The sequence below is a fragment of the Carcharodon carcharias genome, chromosome 17 (genome assembly GCF_017639515.1).
Source record: "Carcharodon carcharias isolate sCarCar2 chromosome 17, sCarCar2.pri, whole genome shotgun sequence".
In the NCBI taxonomy this organism is placed as follows: Eukaryota; Metazoa; Chordata; class Chondrichthyes; order Lamniformes; family Lamnidae; genus Carcharodon; species Carcharodon carcharias.
This window is the reverse complement of record NC_054483.1, coordinates 103,741,698-103,762,990: the sequence shown is the minus strand read 5'-3', so window position 1 is coordinate 103,762,990 and position 21,293 is coordinate 103,741,698. Positions and strand designations below refer to the sequence as shown.

The following is a 21,293-nucleotide window of genomic DNA, read 5'->3' as shown; positions in this document are numbered from 1 at the left end:
AGGGAGGGAAGTGGGAGGGGTGGGGGAAGGAGGGAGGGCGAGGGGGCCGAGCGGGAGGCGGGCGATGAAGAAGGAGGCGAGGGGGAGGGGGCGAAGGCAAGGGGCGAGAGGGAGGGGGCGAGGGGGTGAGAGGGAGGGGGCGAGAGGGAGAGAGGGAGTGGGAGAGCGAGGGAGGGAGGGGGATAAGAGGCAGGGAGGGCAAGAGGGAGGGGGTTGGGGGGGGCGGCGAGAGGGAGGGGGCGAGATGGAGCGAGCGACGGGGTGGCGAGAGGGAGAGGGAGTGGGCCAAACAGCGCGAGAGGGACAGATTGAGAGTGAGAAAGAGATAGAGCAAGAGGGAGCGAGAGGGAGCGAGAGGGAGCGAGAGGGAGCGAGAGGGAGCGAGAGGGAGCGAGAGGGAGCGAGAGGGAGCGAGAGGGAGCGAGAGGGAGCGAGAGGGAGCGAGAGAGCGCGAGAGGGAGCGAGAGAGCGCGAGAGAGCGCGAGAGGGAGCGAGAGAGCGCGGGAGGGAGCGAGAGAGCGCGAGAGGGAGCGAGAGAGTGCGAGAGAGAGGGCGAGCGAGAGAGAGGGCGAGCGAGAGAGAGGGCGAGCGAGAGAGAGGGCGAGCGAGAGAGAGGGCGAGCGAGAGAGAGGGCGAGCGAGAGAGAGGGCGCGAGAGGGAGCGAGAGGGAGCGAGAGGGAGCGAGAGGGAGCGAGAGGGAGCGAGAGGGAGCGAGAGGGAGCGAGAGGGAGCGAGAGGGAGCGAGAGGGAGCGAGAGGGAGCGAGAGGGAGCGAGAGGGAGCGAGAGAGTGCGAGAGAGTGCGAGAGAGTGCGAGAGGGAGAGAGGGAGCGAGAGGGAGCGAGAGAGTGCGAGAGAGTGCGAGAGGGAGTAAGAGGGAGCGAGAGCGTGCGAGAGAGTGCGAGAGGGAGTGAGAGGGAGCGAGAGGGAGCGAGAGTGCGAAAGGGAGCGAGTGTGCGAAAGGGAGCGAGTGTGCGAAAGGGAGCGAGAGTGCGAAAGGGAGCGAGAGTGCGAGAGGGAGCGAGAATGCGAGAGGGCGGGAGAGTGCGAGAGGGAGGGAGAGTGCGAGAGGGAGGGAGAGTGCGAGAGGGCGGGAAAGTGCGAGAGGGAGGGAGAGTGCGAGAGGGAGGGAGAGTGCGAGAGGGAGGGAGAGTGCGAGAGGGAGAGTGCGAGAGTGCAAGAGGGAGAGGGAGAGGAAGAGAGGGAGAGGGAGAGGGGGAGAGAGTGCGAGAGGGAGAGTGAGAGACAGAGAGAGTGAGAGACAGAGAGAGTGAGAGACAGAGAGAGTGAGAGACAGAGAGAGTGAGAGACAGAGAGAGTGAGAGTGTCACAGGAAAAGAGAGTCACAGAAAGAGAGACACGGAGACAGAAGTGTGAGACAGAGGGAGATGAGGAGGGGGAGCAGAATTGGCGGTGGAGACAAGGAAGGGAAGAGAGGGGTGGGGGGGGACAAAGAGGGAAAGCGAGAGGGTGTCAAGAAAACCAAAAATTATAATTTTTTTTTGGTAATAACTCTGGCATATTTTCTTATGTTCTGGAAGTCATGGTGTTAATTGGATTAAGAGCTAAAATGATGGCAAGGGTCTAAAGTCAACAATAACATTGGTTTTGATATGTTTATGAACCAAGAGGAACTTCATTCAGAGTTTGCCACAAAACAATAACAGGAATAGTTTTGAATTGAGTTGTTTTAGTTCAAAGAGGGATATTTGCAGGCTGTAAAAAGGTGCAAGGAAATAAGGTAAAGATAGGGAAGTTTGTTTTTACAAGTTTAACAGCAAAGTAAGAATAATTTAATCAATTCTGGGGAGAAAGCATTTCTGAAGAGATTGGTTGAGATAATAGGGAGATCAAAGGGAAGGAACGCATTTAAGCAAATGCTGAAGCCCATGTGAGGGTGTAGCTGCTTCAATCTCCCAGAAGACAGCTGGGTAGCTGGTCAGAAGTCCAGAAGACAGTGTGGACATGGCCACACTGAAAGAAGCAGTTGCTGTTGGGCTTAAAGGGCACCCCAAGGAAATGGCACTGGTAAAATTACAGGACTTCTGGACTTCTACAGATTTTAAAATCTATAAGGATAGTTGCTGTACAGAGAAGGAAAAGGTTAGCTCTGGGGGTACTTAAGATTTGTGACAGAAGGAGCACGCGCGTGGGACCGGGAGAGAGAGAGGGAGATGGAACACGTACCCGTGCAACAGGGAGGGAGAGGGGGGCCATGTGTGCGACTGGGACGGCACAAAAGAGTGAGGACCCAGATTCCTGCCCTCATCCAGGACATCCAATGGGCATAAACAGTTATCCAAAAGCCCTGCCCATGAAAGGAAAGGAGAGGAACCAAGCAGCAGACACATTTAAAATATAGAAACATCACAATGAAGCATTAAAAAAGCCCCTTAAAAACTAGAATGAGGTTGCTTAATAAATGACTGAACATCAGAGGCTCACACCATCAGGACCCCCTGTTAAAGAGGTAGTCTCACCATCAGGACCCCTGTTAAAGGGGGAGTTTCACCATCAGGACCCTCTGTTAAAGGGGGAGTCTCACCATCAGGACCCCTGTTAAAGGGGGAGTCCTGCCAAAAAAGTGGAAAACTCTTGCCATTAGGACTTTGTTTAAAGCCCACTTTAATGGATTAAGTGGCAATCTCCTGCTTGTCTTTTTTATACTGTTTCTAACTACTGATTATATCATCAGTCAGTGGCTTTGAAGGGCTGTTCAGCTCAGTCTTGTAAAGGGGCTGTCTTCGGACATATGCTCCATACTGATTCATCCACGAGTTAATTACCGTGCCACAGCTAATGTTAATTGTAATCTCAAGCCTCTGAGGCAATTAACCCTACACCAATTTTCACTTTTTCTCTCTCAAGAGATCTCTCCCTTCCTCCCCTTAAACTATTGATTCTCGCTGAGGTACAGTTCCACAGACTTGCGCAGCTGTCTAACACTTCGCCAAAGTGGCTACTCTTATGTTCGAACCAAGATTAGGAACTGGCTGAGTCAAGGCTATTCCTCTATAGAGTAGTTCACACAGCTAACCCAGGTCCTATCCTCAACCTAGTGTCCAGTGTTTAACCGCAGAGTGATCAGGGAGTGGGGAATCCCTGGTCGTTTTTCCTTTCTACCCCACCCAAAACTGAGAAACATAAAAACATCCACTTGCATTTACAGAGTAGCATTAACATAGTAAAACCTTCCAAAGGCAAGTCACATTCCCAAGGAGCATTATCAGACAAAAACTGACACTAAGCTACATAAGGAGATATTCCCTTTTGTTAAGATAGGTGATGGAAAGTTTGGTCAAAGAGGAAGGGTTAAAGGATTCTCTTAAAGGAGGAGGGAGAGGTAGAGAGACGGAGAGGTTTCGGGAGCAAATTCCAGAGCTCAGGCAGCTGAGGGAAATTTCCACTTCAACTGCTGGCCCCGTTGTCACTAGTTAGGGCTACGCCAACCATGAATTGCACTTGGGGCCATTTCTGGCCTGTGTGGTTGAAGTACCACAGAGGCAAGTGTATTAGCCAAGATAGGCACACGGGCATTTGATGAATTTCTTGGCTTCTTGTTAAGATATTTCAGTTGTCCCAGTCCTGCAAGCAGCTTCTGTGAAACACTCTGTGATCTGTACAGCTAGAACAGGGCTGTCCTGTGTTGCAAATTCAATTATCCTGCACTTTCAGCGAGAAGTCCAATTCAAGGGAGCATGGGTCAGAAACTTGGTGCCTCAGTGTTGTGTAAATCCCTCTTCTACCCACTCCCTGGGTGCATGCACTTTTAAAAAACTTCATTCCTAGGACATGGTCATTGCCGGAATGACCAGCATTTATTTCCTGAGAAGGCAGTAAGCTTACTTCTCGAATGGCTGATCGCAATTTTTTGACCCAACTGCGTACCTTGCTGGGTCGCTGCAGAGAACAATTAAGAGTTAATCCCATATATGTCAGATTAGGAAAGGACAGCAGGTTTCTTCCTTAAAAGATGCTTTGTTTTATTCTTTCATGGGATGTGAGTGTCACTGGCAAGGCCAGAATTAAACACCTGAAAAGGTGACCAAGATTTTACAGACCCCAGTTTGAAAATCTGCGCTCCATCTGCAAACCCATTATCTCCATTCCCATTCCCAACCAGAACTCGAAGGCCCTCCAAAAAAGATCTGGACAATCACCTCAGCCTGAACAGCTGTTACTTTCCAATGCCCACTGCTCTGTTGAAATAAAAGCTTTGTTTTATCTTTAGCTTTAATTCAGGCTCCTCTAGTCCTTACTAGAAGCCCAATTAAAACCCAAGACTATTTTCTCATAAAACTTTGTTCTTGCTATCTCGGGGGTCTGTCACAAAGCTTGATGAGCTCTGCACCTTCCTTGCCCTCTCCAAGTTGATCAATGTGTGACCAATGCTGTAAACAAGGGTTTCGATTTTATTTGTGATTAGGCGTGTAGAGGAAAAGAGAAAACAAGGGACGCCAGTTCCAAATTTTCATTAAATATCTGTCTGTTGTACTGATGGCAAAGATAGAGCAGAGTGGGGTGATTTATTATATGTCAGAGTCAAAGATGGTGAGTTCAAAACAGTCAATAATGCTGCAGAAAGTCTGTCTGCCTCCACCTTACATTATTACACTTATTTCTCTGATGTTATTTAATTCCATATCAGCTGTGGCTCACTGAGTAGCACTCTTGCCTCTGGAGTCAGAATGGCATGGGTCTGATCCCACTCCAAGAGCTTGAGCACATACCCCAGGCCAACATTCCCAGTGCAGTACGGAGGGAGTTCTGCACTGTCGGAGGTGCCGTCATTCGAGTGGACATAAAAAATCCACTCGGGTGGACATCAAAAATCCCAGGGCCACTATTTCAAAGAGTTCTCCCCATGTCCTGGCCAACATTTTTCCCTCAATCAGCATCATTAAAATAGAATATTTGGTCATTATCACATTGCTGTTTTTGGGAGTTTGCTGTGTGCCAATTATCTGCCATTTTTCCTACATCACAACAGTAACTACAATCAAAAAATACCGGTTGTGGCTATCCTGATGCTGTGAAAGACACTATATTAGCAAAGCTTCTTTCTTTCAGTCCCCGCCTCCTGTTTGACAGTTCCTGATTAACAGAATATTTATTCTTTAAACCTCGCCACCGCACCCCCACAATTCCAGTTTTCTCTTGAATGTATTAACTTATACTGGAGTTTAGCTGTAAAGGTGTTGGATGTTCTTAATGATAACTTCACGTGTGACCCAAGAGTGAATGCTGAAGAGCTGTCAGACTATGGAGGGCATCAGAAATGAGTCTGATTTCATCCTCAACCCCACCTCTGCATGCACATTTACCAAAGGTCATCGACACGACATCGGTTGGGATTGTGGTTGCTGACAAAGTCAGTAACACTGCACCATAGGAACATAACAACATGCATTTATATAGCATCTTAACAGAGTAAAACGTCCTAAGATGCTTCACAGTCGCATTATAAAATACTTTGACATTAAGTCATGTAAAGAGATATTAGGGCAGATGACCAAAAGCTTGGTCAAAGAAGTAGGTTTAAAGGAGGGAGGGGTGGAAAGGCAGGGAGGTTTAGGGAGAGAATTCCAGAGTTTAGTCGTTCAGGTAAGTGAAGGCCCGACCCCCATTCGGTGAAGCGATTAAAATTGACGGTGCGCTAGAGGCCAGAATTGGAGGAGCACAGGGATCTTGGAGGATTGTAGGGGCAATGTAGACCAAAGTAGATTAGAGGTGGGGAGGGTTGGGGGGGGGGGGGGGGGGGGGGGTGAGGAATTTGAAAACAAATATGTGAATTTTAAATCTGAGGCTTTGCTATGGCAGGAGCCAATATAGATCAGTAAGCACAGGGGCAATAGGCGAGGGGAACTTGGAGGAAATTAAGATAAGAGCAGCAGAGTTTTGGATGACCTCAAGCATATGGAGGGTGGATAGTAGAAGGTCAGCCTGGAGAGCAATGGAGTGGGGTTGCGTCTCCTTTTTGGGGTGGAGCTCACGGAGGGTTGAGTAGAGCATCCAAGCGGACTAATGTATCTGTCCCATTTTCCTGGGTCATGAGTCTATTCCAATGCATGATGCAATCTCAGCAGTATTATGGTGGAAAATGCAGCGGGAACACCATCAGAAGAGATGGAAAGGGACCTTAGAAGGCATGCTGCAACTTTGGCACCAAGGTTCCTGCTTGAGGCCTCAGCCAACTACAGAATACAAGTTGCAGCAGTGGAGGCCTCTAGAAGGCCCTGTTCCTCCATTAGGGCCATTTTTCACTGCATCTTCCACATGGGAGGGTGTGGCAGTAAGCGGGATGGATTGAATGGAATCCACTGGAAACCCCACCGCCATTGCACCTGCTATATGCAAAGAGGCAAATTTTCCCACATTCTTCTCCGCAATTGTGAAGAGAATTTAAAAAATCATTTCTACAATGCCTTTCAAAGAATGTCCAAAAGACCTTTACAGCTGATAGAGTACTTTTGAAGTACTGTTAAAAAGCCAATTTGTGCATATAAGCTTCCAAAAACAGCAATGATTTAAATGGCCAAATCAATGGTTTTAGAGTTGTTTGTTGAACAAATGGAGAACTCCCATGCAATTCTTTGGATAGTGTCCATGGGAACTTTTATGTCCACCTGAAAGCACAGATGGGTCCTCAGTTTAACATTGCACCCAAAAGACAGCATCTCCAACAATGCAGTACTGCATCAGAATGTCTCAGTCTGGATTTTTGTGCTTAATTCTCTGCAGTAGGGCTACAGCTCACAACATTCAGACTCAAGAGGAGAAAGTGCGATCCACTGAGCAACTATAGACAGCTTAAATTCCTGCCAAAGCCTTTGGTGATCAGTGATTTGGGTGGGGCTGGCTTACAAGAAGAGAATGTTTAAATAAAAAATGGAAGGAGAGAGAAAGAAGCAGTGACGATTTTGCAGAAGATTACTTACTGGACTGAAATCTTCTCCTCAGCATCTGCTATGAACATGTTGCCCACCTGTACACAGAGAGGAAACAGCTGTTAGTATCTACCCTGAAGGATGCAGAGGAACAAGGAGAATCAGGCTGGAAACAAGCACAAAGAGAAAAAGGTACTGGTGGTTGAAAAGAGTTTCACACTGTGATCAGGGTGATAGATCTGTAGTGAGTAGCTAAACATCCAGGGGTGAACACATTGAGAAAGTAAGAGTGAAGAATACACTTAACACAAGAAATACAATTAACACAAGAACACAAGAAATAGGAGCTGAGGTAGACCATATGGCCAGTCAAGCCTGCTCCATATTTAATACAATCATGACTTATCTTGGGCTTTAACTCCATTTTCCAGCCTGCGCCCAAAATCCTTGAAAGACCAAATATCTGTCTATCCCAGCCTTAAACTATTTCAACAATGGAGCATCCACAACCCTCTGGGGTAGAGAATTTGAAAGATTAAACTGCAGAAAGAAAGAATAAACAACAGAAAGAATGATGAAGAAACAAAGTGGGAGAGTAACAGAGAGAAAGAGACAGTGAGAGAGAGACATTAGGACAACTTGTATTTACAAAGTGCTATTAATGTAAATTGGCTCTAAACACTTCACAAGATCAGTTACAAACTAAAATTTCACAAAGACAATAGGAGAGGTGGCAATAGCTTAGTCAAAGGGAGAGTAAAATAAAAGAATGACATATAACAAGGAGTGAGAGTTAGAAAGTGAGAGGCAACAGCCCATAAGTGAGGCCAAGGGGAAAACATGAGGTACAGAGCAAAGAATGTCACCATTAAACATTATAATAGCATCAGAACACAAGAACATTTAACGACTGCCTGGTGATTTATCTAACTGGTTCTCCATCTATCTGCAAATACTTGATGAGACATTGTAGAGGGACCATACTCTGTATCTAAGCCTGTGCTGTAGCTGCCTTGGGAGTGTTTGTTGGGACAGTGTAGAGGGAACTTTACGCTATATCTAACCTGTGCAGTACCTGCCCTGGAATTGCAGAGGGAGCTTTAGTTTGTTTCTACTCTGTGCCTCCATTTATCTTGTCTAATCAAAGGCTTCCAGGTCAGGTACATATTAGATGGCGTATAAGATGGCCTGTGTTCCAGCTGTTACAGGGCCCCAATCTCTAATGTGTGGCCCATTTGCCCTCTACTGCAGCCACACTAGAAAGAGTGACAATGTTTAATTTTGAAGTGTAGGTTCCTCCTGGCACAAACTCATCTCACACTGGACTTTGTACAGGCAGAGTAGAGAAGGGATATTAACAGCATCAGACTGAGCTTAAGTGCATATGGGGTAATGTTAACCTAACCCAGCCGTCAGGAGACTGATGGGATTGTGTTCATTGTTGGCTTTACTCCCTCGCCACTAAAATTAATGGAGACTAAAACTGGATAGTGTCTAAAACTATCATTTCACCCCATCCCTTAGAACTTTAGCCTGATGAATTAGATTAAAATTACCCCATGAGTCAGAAGTGAAAAAGCAGCATTTAATCTACTGCAAACCCTGGTCCATTCACTCCGGTGGCAGCTCCTTGAAAGGGATACCCAATTAGTCCCACCCCTGCTCCATCCCTGCAAAAAATTTTCTTTTCAAGTATTAATCCAACCTCCTTTTGAAAGTTACTATTCAATCTGTTTTCACCACCCATCCAGCAGCAACCTAATGTGTAAAAACAAATTTTGTCATCTCCCCTGGGGTTTTTTTTGCCAATTATCTTCATACTATGCCTCGGGTTATCGACCGTCCTGCAAGCAGAAACCGTTTCTCCCCATCTTCATTTATGGACCGGCTTTCGTTTTGGGCTTAAATGAAAGGGTTTTGAGGCATGTTTCTATATTGTCACATCAAGTGAGGTTGTCTTCAAACTCTTGAGCAAACATTTCCTGATTTACTGCGATCCGTACCATGTTGGTTAGAGCAGAGAAGAATCCTCCCTGGTTTTCCTCTTCTTTGTCTTTGTACTGCCTGTGAAAATCAGGAAAAGTAGAAGCAAGTAAATCTCCCATGATAAATGGGAATGTGTAAACTCATGTTTGGTAATTAATTGTAATTATCTCAGTGTTGAAATGAGGTTTCTGCTTTCTGACCTTCTTTCCTATTGATACGTTAAGACTCGCATAGCTCTCTTTCTCTCTCCCTTCCTCGAGGGGAGTCAATCTTCAAGCAAATGCTTACAACAGCCCCTTACATACAAACATTTAACAACAATTCATATGTACTGATGTATTAGAATCTCACAATTGTTGTAAATGCTGTAAGCATGATAGTTTGTATTGTGTTAATTGTATAGAAATAACTAAATAAGTAAAATTATAAATTAGATTGTGTGCAAGATGGCAGTTTTGATCCCCAGGGTCTGTGATGTGTTAGCTCTCAAGGCTACAGACCAGATGTTGCATTTGCCCTCGCCAATTCACGTGAAAGCAGTGAATCGACCTCTGTTCCCGGTGCCAACAGCCGCCCCAGTGACAATCTACTCGATCAAACATGTTCGTGGATCTTGGGTGAGGGTGTGGCCAAGCTAATCAGCAGGTTGCGGTCAGCAGCACCTAGATCCTCCTCCAATCATATAGTTCACTCCGAGAGTCAGCGTGAACAGTAGGGGCTAAAAGCGTGGTGAGAGAGAGAGAAAGCGGGAGTTCACTCGAGAGAGCAGGAGTTCACTCCGAGAGTCAGCGAGAACAGCAGGGGTTAAAAGCGCGCTAAGAGAGAGAGAGAGCAGGAGCTCACTCCGAGTGTCAGCATGAACAGCGGGGGCTAAAAGTGCGGAGAGAGAGCGGCAGTTCACTCCAAGAGCTGGCGAGAACAGTGGGGGCTAAAAGTGCAGAGAGAGAGTGGGAGTTCACTCAGAGTCAGCGGGAATAGCGAGGGATAAAAGCATGGAGAGAGAGTGCGGGAGTTCACTCTGAGATTCGGCGAGGACAGCTGGAGCTAATCTTTAATCAGTTTCCGCATTTCAAAGCAAAAAAATCAAGGTGTGACATCACAGGAGAGCAGTCATTCCCTACAGAGAGGGGAGTGCGAGAGGACGACCTTGGGACAGGAAGTCAGCAGCAACTAGAGGACCTAGTCTATCTAGGGGATCTAGTATCTACTCTATACTCAAGTAGGAGTAAGAGTAAAATAAAAGCAAGGGTCCATATTCTATTTAGTTAAGATATGTCTGGGGAGCTCAGTCCCCTGGTTTGCACATCCTGTGCTATGTGGGAAATCCCGGACGCTCCCCACGGTTGGGATGACCGTGTGTGCAGGAGGTGCCTCCAAATAGAGCAACTCAAGCTCCGGGTTTTGAAGTTGGGGGCACTATGGTTCATTCACGTGGCTGAGATGTTCATGGATAGCACATTTTAGGACATGGTCACCCCGCAGCTTAAGGAAGTGCAAGCAGAGAGGGAATGGGTGACTGCCAGACAGGGGAAGGGGACCAGGCAGGTAGTGACGGAATCACCCAAGTGCATCTCGCTTGCAAACTGTTTTTCGACCTTGGAAAATGGTGAGAGTGACAATTCCTCTGTGAAGGTCAACCAGAGCCAAAGCCAGAGAAGTGTAAGATTAATAAGCAGTAATAGTAGGGGATTTTATCTACCCAAATATGAGCTGAGATAGTTTTAGTGTGCGATGTAGGGAGGGAGCAAAATTCTTAAATTGCAGAGAGAACTTTTTTAGCCAGTACGTAGAAAGCCCAACAAGGGAGGGGGTAGTTCTGGACCTAATATTCAGAAATGACCCCGGGCAGGTGGAAGGCGTATCAGTAGGGGAGCATTTTGGAGATAGTGACAATAACTCAGTTAGATTTAGGATAGTTATGGAAAAGGATAAGGTTGGGCAGGGAATAAAAGTTCTAAACTGGGGAAAGGCTAATTTTACTAAGATGAGATATGATTTGGCTCAAGTAGACTGGGGGCAGCTACTTGCAGATAAAACTGTGTCAGAGCAGTGGGAGGCATTCAAGGAGGAAATAGTGAGAGTGTTCTGTAAAGACAAAGGTGGGGGACCAAGTCCATAGAACCCTGGATGTCAAGGGACGTTAGGATTAAGAAAAAAAAGAGAAGCTTATGGCAGAAACTGAGGGCTCAAGACAGCAGAGTCCCAAGAGGAGTATAAAAAGTGCAAGGGGGAAAATTAAAAAGGAAATTAGGAAAGTCAAGAGAGTGCACATGAAAGCATTGGTGGGTAGAATAAAGGAAAACTAAAAAGAGTTTTTTAAAATATAAAGAGCAAGAGAATAACAAGGGAAAGAATAAAGCCAATTAGGGACCATAGTGTGTGGACCCAGAAGATGTGGGTACAGTCCTCAATGAATACTTTGCAATGGAAAAGGGTAACGCTGATATAGACATCAGGGTAGAGTACTGTGAAATATTAGAGGAAATTAACAGAGAGAGAGAGAGGAGGCACCTGCGGGTTTAGTAGCCTTAAGTGGATAAATCCACAGGCTCGGATGAGATGCATCCTAGGCTATTGAGGGAGGCAAGGGAAGAGATAGCAGGGGCCCTGGCAATAATTTTCAAATCCTCTCTGGCTACAGGTGAGGTGCCAGAGGGCTGGAGGGCTGCTAACGTTGTCCCATTATTAAAAAAGGGAGGAAGGGATAGACCAGGAAATTAAAGGCCAGTTAGTCTAACCTCAGTGGTGGCAAAGTTACCATGAAGAATTCTGAGGGACAGAATATGTCTGCACTTGGAGAGACATGGATTAACCAGGGATAGTCAGCATGGATTTGTTAAGGAAATATCATTTTTGACAAAATTGGTTGAATTTTTTGAGGAGGTAACCAGGAGTATTGATGAGGGTAGTGAATTTGATTTGGTCTACATGGATTTCAGCAAGGCTTTTGATAAGGTCCCTCATGGCAGACTGTTCAAGAAAGTAAGATCCCATGAGATCCAAGACAAAGTGGCATGTTGGATCCAAAATTGGCTGAGAGGCAGGAAGCAGAGGGTGATGGTAGAGGGATGTTTCTGTGACTGGAAGTCTTTCCAATGGGGTTCCGCAGGGCTCGATACTGGGGCCCTTGGTCTTTGTGGTGTAGGCAAATGATTTGGACTTAAATGTAGGGGGAATGATCAAAAAGTGCGCAGATGACACGAAAATTGTTGGAATAAATAGTGAGGAGGATAGCCATAAACTGCAGGAGGATATCAATGGACAGGTCAGGTGGGCAGAGCAGTGGCAAATGGAATTCAACCCAGAAAAGTGTGGGGTAATGCATTTGGGAGGACTAACAAGGCAAGGAATTACACTATGAATGGTAGAACCTGGGAAGTACTGAAGATCAGAAGGGCCTTGGTATGCATATCCAGAGATCCCTGAAGGTAGCAGGGCAGGTAGATAAGGTGGTTAAGAAAGGTTTTGGGATACTTCCCTTTATTACCGAGGCACAGAATACAAGAGCAGTGAGGTTATGCCGGAACTGTATAAAACACTGGTTAGGCCACAGCTGGAGTACTGTGGGCAGTTCTGGTCACCACATTATAGGGAGGATGTGATTGCGCTGGAGAGGGTGCAGAGTAGATTTACCAGGAACTGCCCTGGGCTGGAGGGTCTGGGTTATGATGAAAGATTAGATAGGCTGGGGTTGTTTTCCTTGGAGCAGTGAATGTTGAGACAGGACCTGATAGAGGTGTATAATATTGTGAGGGGCATAGATACGGTGGATAGGAAAGCACTTTTTCCATTCATAGAGGGGTCAGTAATCAGAGGTCATAGATTTAAGGTATGAGGTAGAAGGCTATGAGGGGAGTTGAGGAGAAATTTTTTCACCCAGAGGGTGGTGGGAGTCTGGAACTCACTGCCTGAAAGGTTGGTTGAGTCAGAAACCCTCGTAACATTTAAGAAGTATTTAAATATTCACTTGCGTTGCCATAGCCTCTAGGGCTATGGGCCAAGCGCTGGAAAATGGGATTAGTGTAGTCAGATCTTTGTTGACCAGTGTGGGCACGATGGGCTGAATGGCCTTCTTCTGCGCTGTAAAAGTCTGAGTCTATATAGTCTCAATCCTACAGTGCAGAGGTACATGTAAAAACTCAAGTGCAGGCGATGGGAGTGGGTTTTTCTTGATTTAATTTTGGGATGTAGGCATCACAGGCCAGTATTTATTGTCATCCGTAATTGCACTTGAGAAGGGGGTAGAGAGTGGAAAAACCAGGCACAGTGGAGAAATGTGACAACAAAATTAAAAAGACAATTACCCCTTCTTCATTGTGTAGAAGCAAACTGACAACATCCCAGCACCCAGCTTGATACTACAGGGGGACTGATGGAACAGCCCAGTACTCCAATGGGTGAAAGGTACAAGCTTCACTGAATGTGGAAGATGAGAGACCATAGAAAGTCCAAATAGGGGTTAAAAGTTCCCTTTCCCCTTCTGACGTACTGAAGCAGACTGCAGGGTATAATTGGCTAATCCAGCGTGCACTGTACACTAGGACCACAAACTTCTGAATCACATCACTGTCCAATAAAACAGCTTATATTATAATATGCACTTTTTAATGTAATAAAATGTCCCAAAGCCTTTCACAGGAAGGTTATAAATCAAAATATGACACCAAGTCACATAAGGGGATAGTAGGTCAGATGACCAAAAGTTTGTTAAAGAGCTAGGTTTTACAAAGTATCTTAAAGGAGAGACAGAGGTGAAAGGAGACTATTACAGAGTTTAGGGCCTAGGCAGCTGAAGACATGTCCACGAAGGGTGCAGTGATTAAAATCAGGGCTGTCCAAGAGGCCAGAATTAGAGGAGCACAAATATCTGTGTTTCAGGGGTTGTAGGGGATTACAGAGATACAGAGAGGCGAGGCCATGGAGGGATATGAAACCAAGCTTGAGAATTTTAAAATCAAGACTTTGCTTCACCAGGTGCCAATATCAGTGCTCAACACAGGGGCCTCAGGGGAACAGGGCTTTGTGCGAACTAGGACACAGGGGTCAGAGTTTCAGATGGCCTCAATTTGACCTCACCGCCCACTCTGTGTCCCACCCCTCACCATCTGCTCCACCCCCACCTCTCGCCCCACCCAACGCACCACGCCCCACCCCACGCTCCACCACACACCCCAACCCTCACCGCACGCCCCACCCCACATGCCCCACCCCACGCTCCACCACACACCCCAACCCTCACCGCACGCCCCACCCCACCCCTCGCCGCATGCCCCACCCCACGCTCCACCACACACCCCAACCCTCACCGCACGCCCCACCCCACACGCCCCACCCCACCCCTCGCCGCACGCCCCACCCCACGCTCCACCACACACCCCAACCCTCACCGCACGCCCCACCCCACGCCGCACTAACCCCACCCCACACGCCCCACCCCACGCCGAACGCCCCGCCCCACGCTGCAGGCCCCACCCCACCCCACCCCGCCGCACGCCCCACCCCACCCCTCGCCTCACACCCCACCCCTCGCCGCACGCCCCACCCCTCGCCGCACGCCCCACCCCACACGCCCCACCCCTCGCCGCACGCCCCACCCCACACGCCCCACCCCTCGCCGCACGCCCCACCCCACACGCCGCACCCCTCGCCGCACGCCCCACCCCTCGCCGCACGCCCCACCCCTCGCCGCACGCCCCACCCCTCGCCGCAGGCCCCAACCCTCGCCTCACGCTCCACGCCCCACCCCTCGCCGCACGCCCCGCCTCTCGCTGCACGGCCCGCCCCTCGCCCCGCCCCTCGCCGCATGCCCCACCCCATGTCACACGCCCCGCCCCTCGCCGCACGCCCCGCCCCTCATGCCCCACCCCTCGCCTCACACCCCGCCCCTCACCGCACGCCCCGCAACCACGCCGCACGCCCCGCTCCACGCCCCACCCCTCGCCGCACGCCCCACCCCTCGCCGCACGCCCCACCCCTCGCCGCAAGCCCCACCCCTCGCCGCACGCCCCACCCTTCGCCCCACCCCTCACCCCTCGCCCCACCCCTCACCCCACCCCTCGCCGCACGCCCCACCTCTCGCCGCATGCCCCACCCTTCGCCGCACGCCCCACCCTTTGCCGCACGCCCCACCCGTCGCCCTTCGCCCCACGCCCCACCCCACGGCCCACCCCTCGCCCCACCCTTCGCCGCACACCCCACTCCACGCCCCACCCCTCGCCGCACGCCCCACCCTTCGCCGCACACCCCACCCCACCCCTCACCCCACACCCCACCCCTCGCCCCACCCTACGCCCCACCCTTCGCCGCACACCCCACTCCACGCCCCACCCCTCGCCGCACGCCCCACCCTTCGCCGCACACCCCACCCCACCCCTCACCCCACACCCCACCCCTCGCCGCAACCGCACACCCCACCGCACCCCACGCCCCACCCCACATCTCGCCCCACGCCACACGCACCACCCCTCGCCCCACGCCACACGCACCACCCCTCGCCCCACCCCTCGCCCCACACCCCACCCCTCGCCCCACACCCCACCCCTCGCCCCACACCCCACCCCTCGCCCCACACCCCACCCCTCGCCCCACACCCCACCCCTCGCCCCACACCCCACCCCTCGCCCCACACCCCACCCCTCGCCCCACACCCCACCCCTCGCCCCACACCCCACCCCTCGCCCCACACCCCACCCCTCGCCCCACACCCCACCCCTCGCCCCACACCCCACCCCTCGCCCCACACCCCACCCCTCGCCCCACACCCCACCCCTCGCCCCACACCCCACCCCTCGCCCCACACCCCACCCCTCGCCCCACACCCCACCCCTCGCCCCACACCCCACCCCTCGCCCCACACCCCACCCCTCGCCCCACACCCCACCCCTCGCCCCACACCCCACCCCTCGCCCCACACCCCACCCCTCGCCCCACACCCCACCCCTCGCCCCACACCCCACCCCTCGCCCCACACCCCACCCCTCGCCCCACACCCCACCCCTCGCCCCACACTCCACCCCTCGCCCCACACTCCACCCCTCGCCCCACACTCCACCCCTCGCCCCACACTCCACCCCTCGCCCCACACTCCACCCCTCGCCCCACACTCCACCCCTCGCCCCACACTCCACCCCTCGCCCCACACTCCACCCCTCGCCCCACACTCCACCCCTCGCCCCACACTCCACCCCTCGCCCCACACTCCACCCCTCGCCCCACACTCCACCCCTCGCCCCACACTCCACCCCTCGCCCCACACTCCACCCCTCGCCCCACACTCCACCCCTCGCCCCACACTCCACCCCTCGCCCCACACTCCACCCCTCGCCCCACACTCCACCCCTCGCCCCACACTCCACCCCTCGCCCCACACTCCACCCCTCGCCCCACACTCCACCCCTCGCCCCACACTCCACCCCTCGCCCCACACTCCACCCCTCGCCCCACACTCCACCCCTCGCCCCACACTCCACCCCTCGCCCCACACTCCACCCCTCGCCCCACACTCCACCCCTCGCCCCACCCCTCGCCGCACGCTCCACCCCTCGCCCCACCCGTCGCCGCACCCCCCACCCCTCGCCGCAACCCCCACCCCTCGCCACACGCCTCACGCCCCACACCCCACCCTTCGCCGCACACTCCACCCCTCGCCCCACCACTCGCCGCACGCTCCGCCCCACGCTCTGCCCCACGATCCGCCCCTCGCCCCAACCCTCGCCCCTCGCACCAAGCCCCACCCCTCGCACCAAGCCCCACCCCTCGCCACACGCCCCACCCCTCGCTACACGCCCCACCACTCGCCCCACGCCCCACCCCTCGCCCCACGCCCCACCCCTCGCCCCACGCCCCACCCCTTGCCACACCCCTCGCCTCGCCCACCCCTCGCACCAAGCCCCACCCCTCGCCACACCCCTCGCCCCACACTCCACCCCTCGCCCCACCCCTCACCCCACCCCTCGCCACACCCCTCGCCCCATGCCACACCCCTTGCCTCACCCCACCCCTCGCACCAAGACCCACCCCTCGCCACACGCTCCACCCCTCGCCCCACCCCTCACCCCACCCCTCGCCACACCCCTCGCCCCAAGACTCGCCCCAAGCTCCACCCCTCGCCCCACGCTCCACCCCTCGCCTCACGCCCCTCTTCTCGCCCCACCCCTCGCCGCACCCCCCATCCCTCGCCACACGCCACACACCCCACCCTTCACCACACGCCCCACTTCTTGGTCCACCCCTCGCCCCATGCTCCAGCCCACACTCCACCACTCGCCCCCACGCTCCGCCCCTCGCCCCACGCTCCACCCCTCGCCCCACGCTTCACCCCTTGCCACATGTCCCACTTCTCGCCCCACCCTTCGCCACACGCCCCACTTCTCGCTCCACCCCTCGCCCCACGCTCCACCCCTCGCCCCACGCTCCACCCCTCGGCACAGGCCCCACCCCTTGGCACAGGCCCCACCCCACACCCCACCCCTCGCCACATGCCCCACTTCTCGCCCCACGCTCCACCTTTCGCCCCACGCCACACCCCTCACCACACGCTCCACCTCTCGCCCCACCTCTCGCAACACGCCCCACTTCTTGCCCCACACTCCACCCCTCACTCCAGGCCCCACCCCTCGCCCCACGCCTCGCCCTACCCCTCGCACCAAGCCCCACCCCTCGCCACACTCCCCACCCCTCGCCCCTCACTGCACCCCTCACCCCACGCTCCACCCCTCGCCACACGCCCCACCCCTCGCCACACGCCCCACCCCTCGCCCCTCACCACACCCCTCACCCCACGCTCCACCCCTCGCCACACGCCCCACCCCTCGCCACACGCTCCACTTCTTGCCCCACCACTCGCCGCACCCCCCACACCTCGCCACACGCTCCACCCCTTGCCACACGCTCCACCCCTCGCCCCACCCCTCGCCGCAACCCCCACCCTTCGCCACACGCCCCACTTCTCGGTCTACCACTCGCCCCACGCTCCACCCCTCGCTCCACCACTCGCTGCACGCTCCACCCCTCGCCCCACCACTCGCCGCACGCTCCACCCCTCGTCCCACGCTCCGCCCCTCGCCCCACGCTCCGCCCCATGCCCCGCCACTCGCCCCCACGCTCCGCCCCTCGCCTCACGCCCCGCCCCTCGCCACGCCGCACGCCCCGCCCCACGCCGCACGCCCCACCCCTCGCCCCACCCCTCGCCGCACGCCCCACCCCTCGCCGCATGCCCCACCCTTCGCCGCACGCCCCACCCTTCGCCGCACGCCCCACCCCTCGCCCCACACCGCACCCCTCGCCGCACGCCCCACCCTTCGCCGCACGCCCCACCCTTCGCCCCACGCCTTGCCCCACGCCCCACCCCACGCCCCACCCTTCGCCGCACACCCCACCCCACGCCCCACCCCTCACCGCACGCCCCACCCTTCGCCCCACCCTACGCCCCACCCCTCGCCCCCACACCCCACCCCTCACCACACGCTCCACACCCCACCCCTCACCACACGCTCCACACCCCACCCCTCACCACACGCTCCACACCCCACCCCTCACCACACGCTCCACACCCCACCCCTCACCACACGCTCCACACCCCACCCCTCACCACACGCTCCACACCCCACCCCTCACCACACGCTCCACACCCCACCCCTCACCACACGCTCCACACCCCACCCCTCACCACACGCTCCACACCCCACCCCTCACCACACGCTCCACACCCCACCCCTCACCACACGCTCCACACCCCACCCCTCACCACACGCTCCACACCCCACCCCTCACCACACGCTCCACACACCACCCCTCACCACACGCTTCATACCCTCCATTCTTGTCTCGCAATACACTGAACAAATTGAGTCATCTAGCAAGGGACTGGAACCTATAACCTTCCGGCTCAAGATGTGAATAACAGCAGAATTTGTGAATGAAAGCTCATGACTTGGCCTCCGGTTAGACTTTTTTATCTTGCTGTCCTTTCAAGACTTTGGAAAGTTATCCCAGAGCAAACTGGTTCAGAACCAGATACAGTACGCCTCTACATAGACAACTCCCTCCACCAAGTCACACTTCCTCTGGAGTCCTTTATACTACACAAGTTAATACAAACCTGTTATATTCAGTCAGGGCTTGTGAGATGACCAGACCCAGACCCTGTAACAGAAAGACGAGCTAGAATCAGCCATCGACCATTTTTAACATGGAAATTTATTCTTCACACTGGTGATTTCTGGCTACATTACTCCACTTCCATGCTGCATACCATGTCAGAAGCTAGTGCACAGACACACGACCACACAATACAAAGAGAAGTACAAAGAGTGCAATCTCTTCCACTTACCCGGTGTGCACTATACATTTACTGGAGCTTTTTTGTAATGCGTTAATGGAATGTGGGCGTTGTTGGCTGGGTCAGCATTTATTGCCCATCCCTAACTGCCCTTGAGAAGGTGGTGGTGAGCTGCCTTCTTGAACCGCTGCAGTCCGTGTGATGTAGGTACACCCACAGTGTTGTTAGGGAGGGAGTTCCAGGATTTTGACCAAGCAACAGTGAAGGAATGGCAATATATTTCCAAGTCAGGATGTCAGTGGCTTGGAGGGGAACTTCCAGATGGTGGTGCTCACATGTGTCTGCTGCCCATGTCCTTCTAGGTGGTAGTGGTTGTGGGTTTGGAAGGTGCTACCTAAGGAGCCTCGGTGAGTTTCTACAGCGCATCTTGTAGATGGTACACGCTGCTGCCACTGCACATTGGTGGTGGAGGGAGTGAATGTTTGTGGATGGGATGCCAATCAAGCAGGCTGCTTTGTCCTGCATGTTGTCAAGCTTCTTGAGCGTTGTTAGAGCTGCACTAATCCAAGCAAGTGGAGAGTAATCCATCACACTTCTGACTTGTACCTTGTAGATGGTGAACAGGTTTTGGGGAGTTAGGAGGTGAGTTACTTGCCACAGGATTCCTTGCCTCTGACCTTCTCTTGTGGAAACAATATTTGTATGGCTGGTCTTGTTCAGTTTCTGGTCAATGGTAACACCCAGGATGTTGATAGTGCAGGATTTGAATGTCAAGGGGGGTGGGGAGGGGTGGCCAGATTCTCTCTTGTTGGAGACGGTCATTGCCTGGCACTTGTGTGGCACGAATGTTACTTGCCACTTCTCAGACCAAGTCTGGACACTGTCCAGGTTTTGCTGCATTTGGACATGGACTGCTTCAGTACCTGAGGAGTATGGTGCTGAATATTGTGCAAACATCAGCGAAGATTCTCACTTCTGACCTTATGATGGAAGGAAGGTCATTGATGAAGCAGCTGAAGATGGTTGGGCCGAGGACACTACCCTGAGGAACTCCTACAGCGATGACCTGAGGCTGAGATGAATGATGCTCAACAACCACAGCCATCTTTCTTTGTGCTAGGTATGACTCCAACCAGCGGAGAGTTTCCCGCTGATTTTCATTGACTCCAGTTTTGCTGGGGCTTCTTGATGCCACACTCGGTCAAACGCTGCCTTGATATCAAGTGCAGTCATTCTCACCTCACCTCTGGAGTTCAGCTCTTTTATCCATGCTTGAACCAAGGCTGTAACGAGGTCAGGAGCTGAGTGGCCCTGGCGGAACCTAAACTGGGCATCAGTGAGCAGGTTATTGATAAGGAAGTGCCGTTTGATAGCACTGTTGTTGACCCCTTTCATCACTTTACTGATGATCAAGAGTAGACAGATGGGACAGTAATTGGCCAGGTTGAATTTGTCCTGCTTTTTGTGTACAGGACATACCTGGGCAATTTTCCACATTGCTGGGTAGATGCCAGTGTTGTGGTTGTACTGGAACAGCTTGGCTAGGGGAACACCAAGTTCTGGAGCACAGGTCTGCAGTACTACAGCCAGGGTGTTGTCAGGGCCCATAGCCTTTGCCGTATTTAGTGTCTTCAGCTGTTTCTTGATATCACGTGGAGTGAATCAAATTTGCTGAAGACTGGTATCTGTGATGCTGGGGAAATCCGGAGGAGGCTGAGATGGATCATCCACTCGCCACTTCTGGCTGAAGATGCAAGTGCATCAGCCTTATCTTTTGCACTGATGTGCTGGGCTTACCCATCATTGAGGATGGGGATATTTGTGGAGTCTCCTCCTCCAGTGAGTTGCTTAATTGTCTACCACCATTCACGACTGGATGTGGCAGGACTGCAGAGCTGGGATGGTGATGGTGGTGTCTAAGACATTATCCGTCAAGTATGATTCCGTGAGTATGACTATGTCAGGCTGTTGATTGACTAGTCTGTGAGGCAGCTCTCCCAATTTTGGCACTAGCCCCCAGATGTTAATGAGGAGTATTTGCAGGGTCGACAGGGCTGAAATTGCTGTTGTCGTTTCCGGTGCCTAGGTCAATGCCAGGAGGTCCATCCAGTTTCATTCCTGATTGACTTTTCAGCAGTTTGAT

General features: G+C 53.0%; 1 protein-coding gene across 1 annotated transcript in view; it reads right to left on the bottom strand.

Moving 5' to 3' along the window:
- armh3 (armadillo like helical domain containing 3) overlaps positions 1–21,293 on the bottom strand; it is a 147,116-nt gene that overhangs the window by 99,504 nt on the left and 26,319 nt on the right. Inside the window, exons 10-12 of the mRNA XM_041210178.1 lie at positions 18,971–19,014; positions 8,889–8,949; positions 6,937–6,983 (exon numbers count right to left, since the gene is read on the bottom strand). Coding sequence (XP_041066112.1) covers positions 6,937–6,983; positions 8,889–8,949; positions 18,971–19,014 — 152 coding nt within the window. The remainder of the gene's footprint in view (positions 1–6,936; positions 6,984–8,888; positions 8,950–18,970; positions 19,015–21,293) is intronic.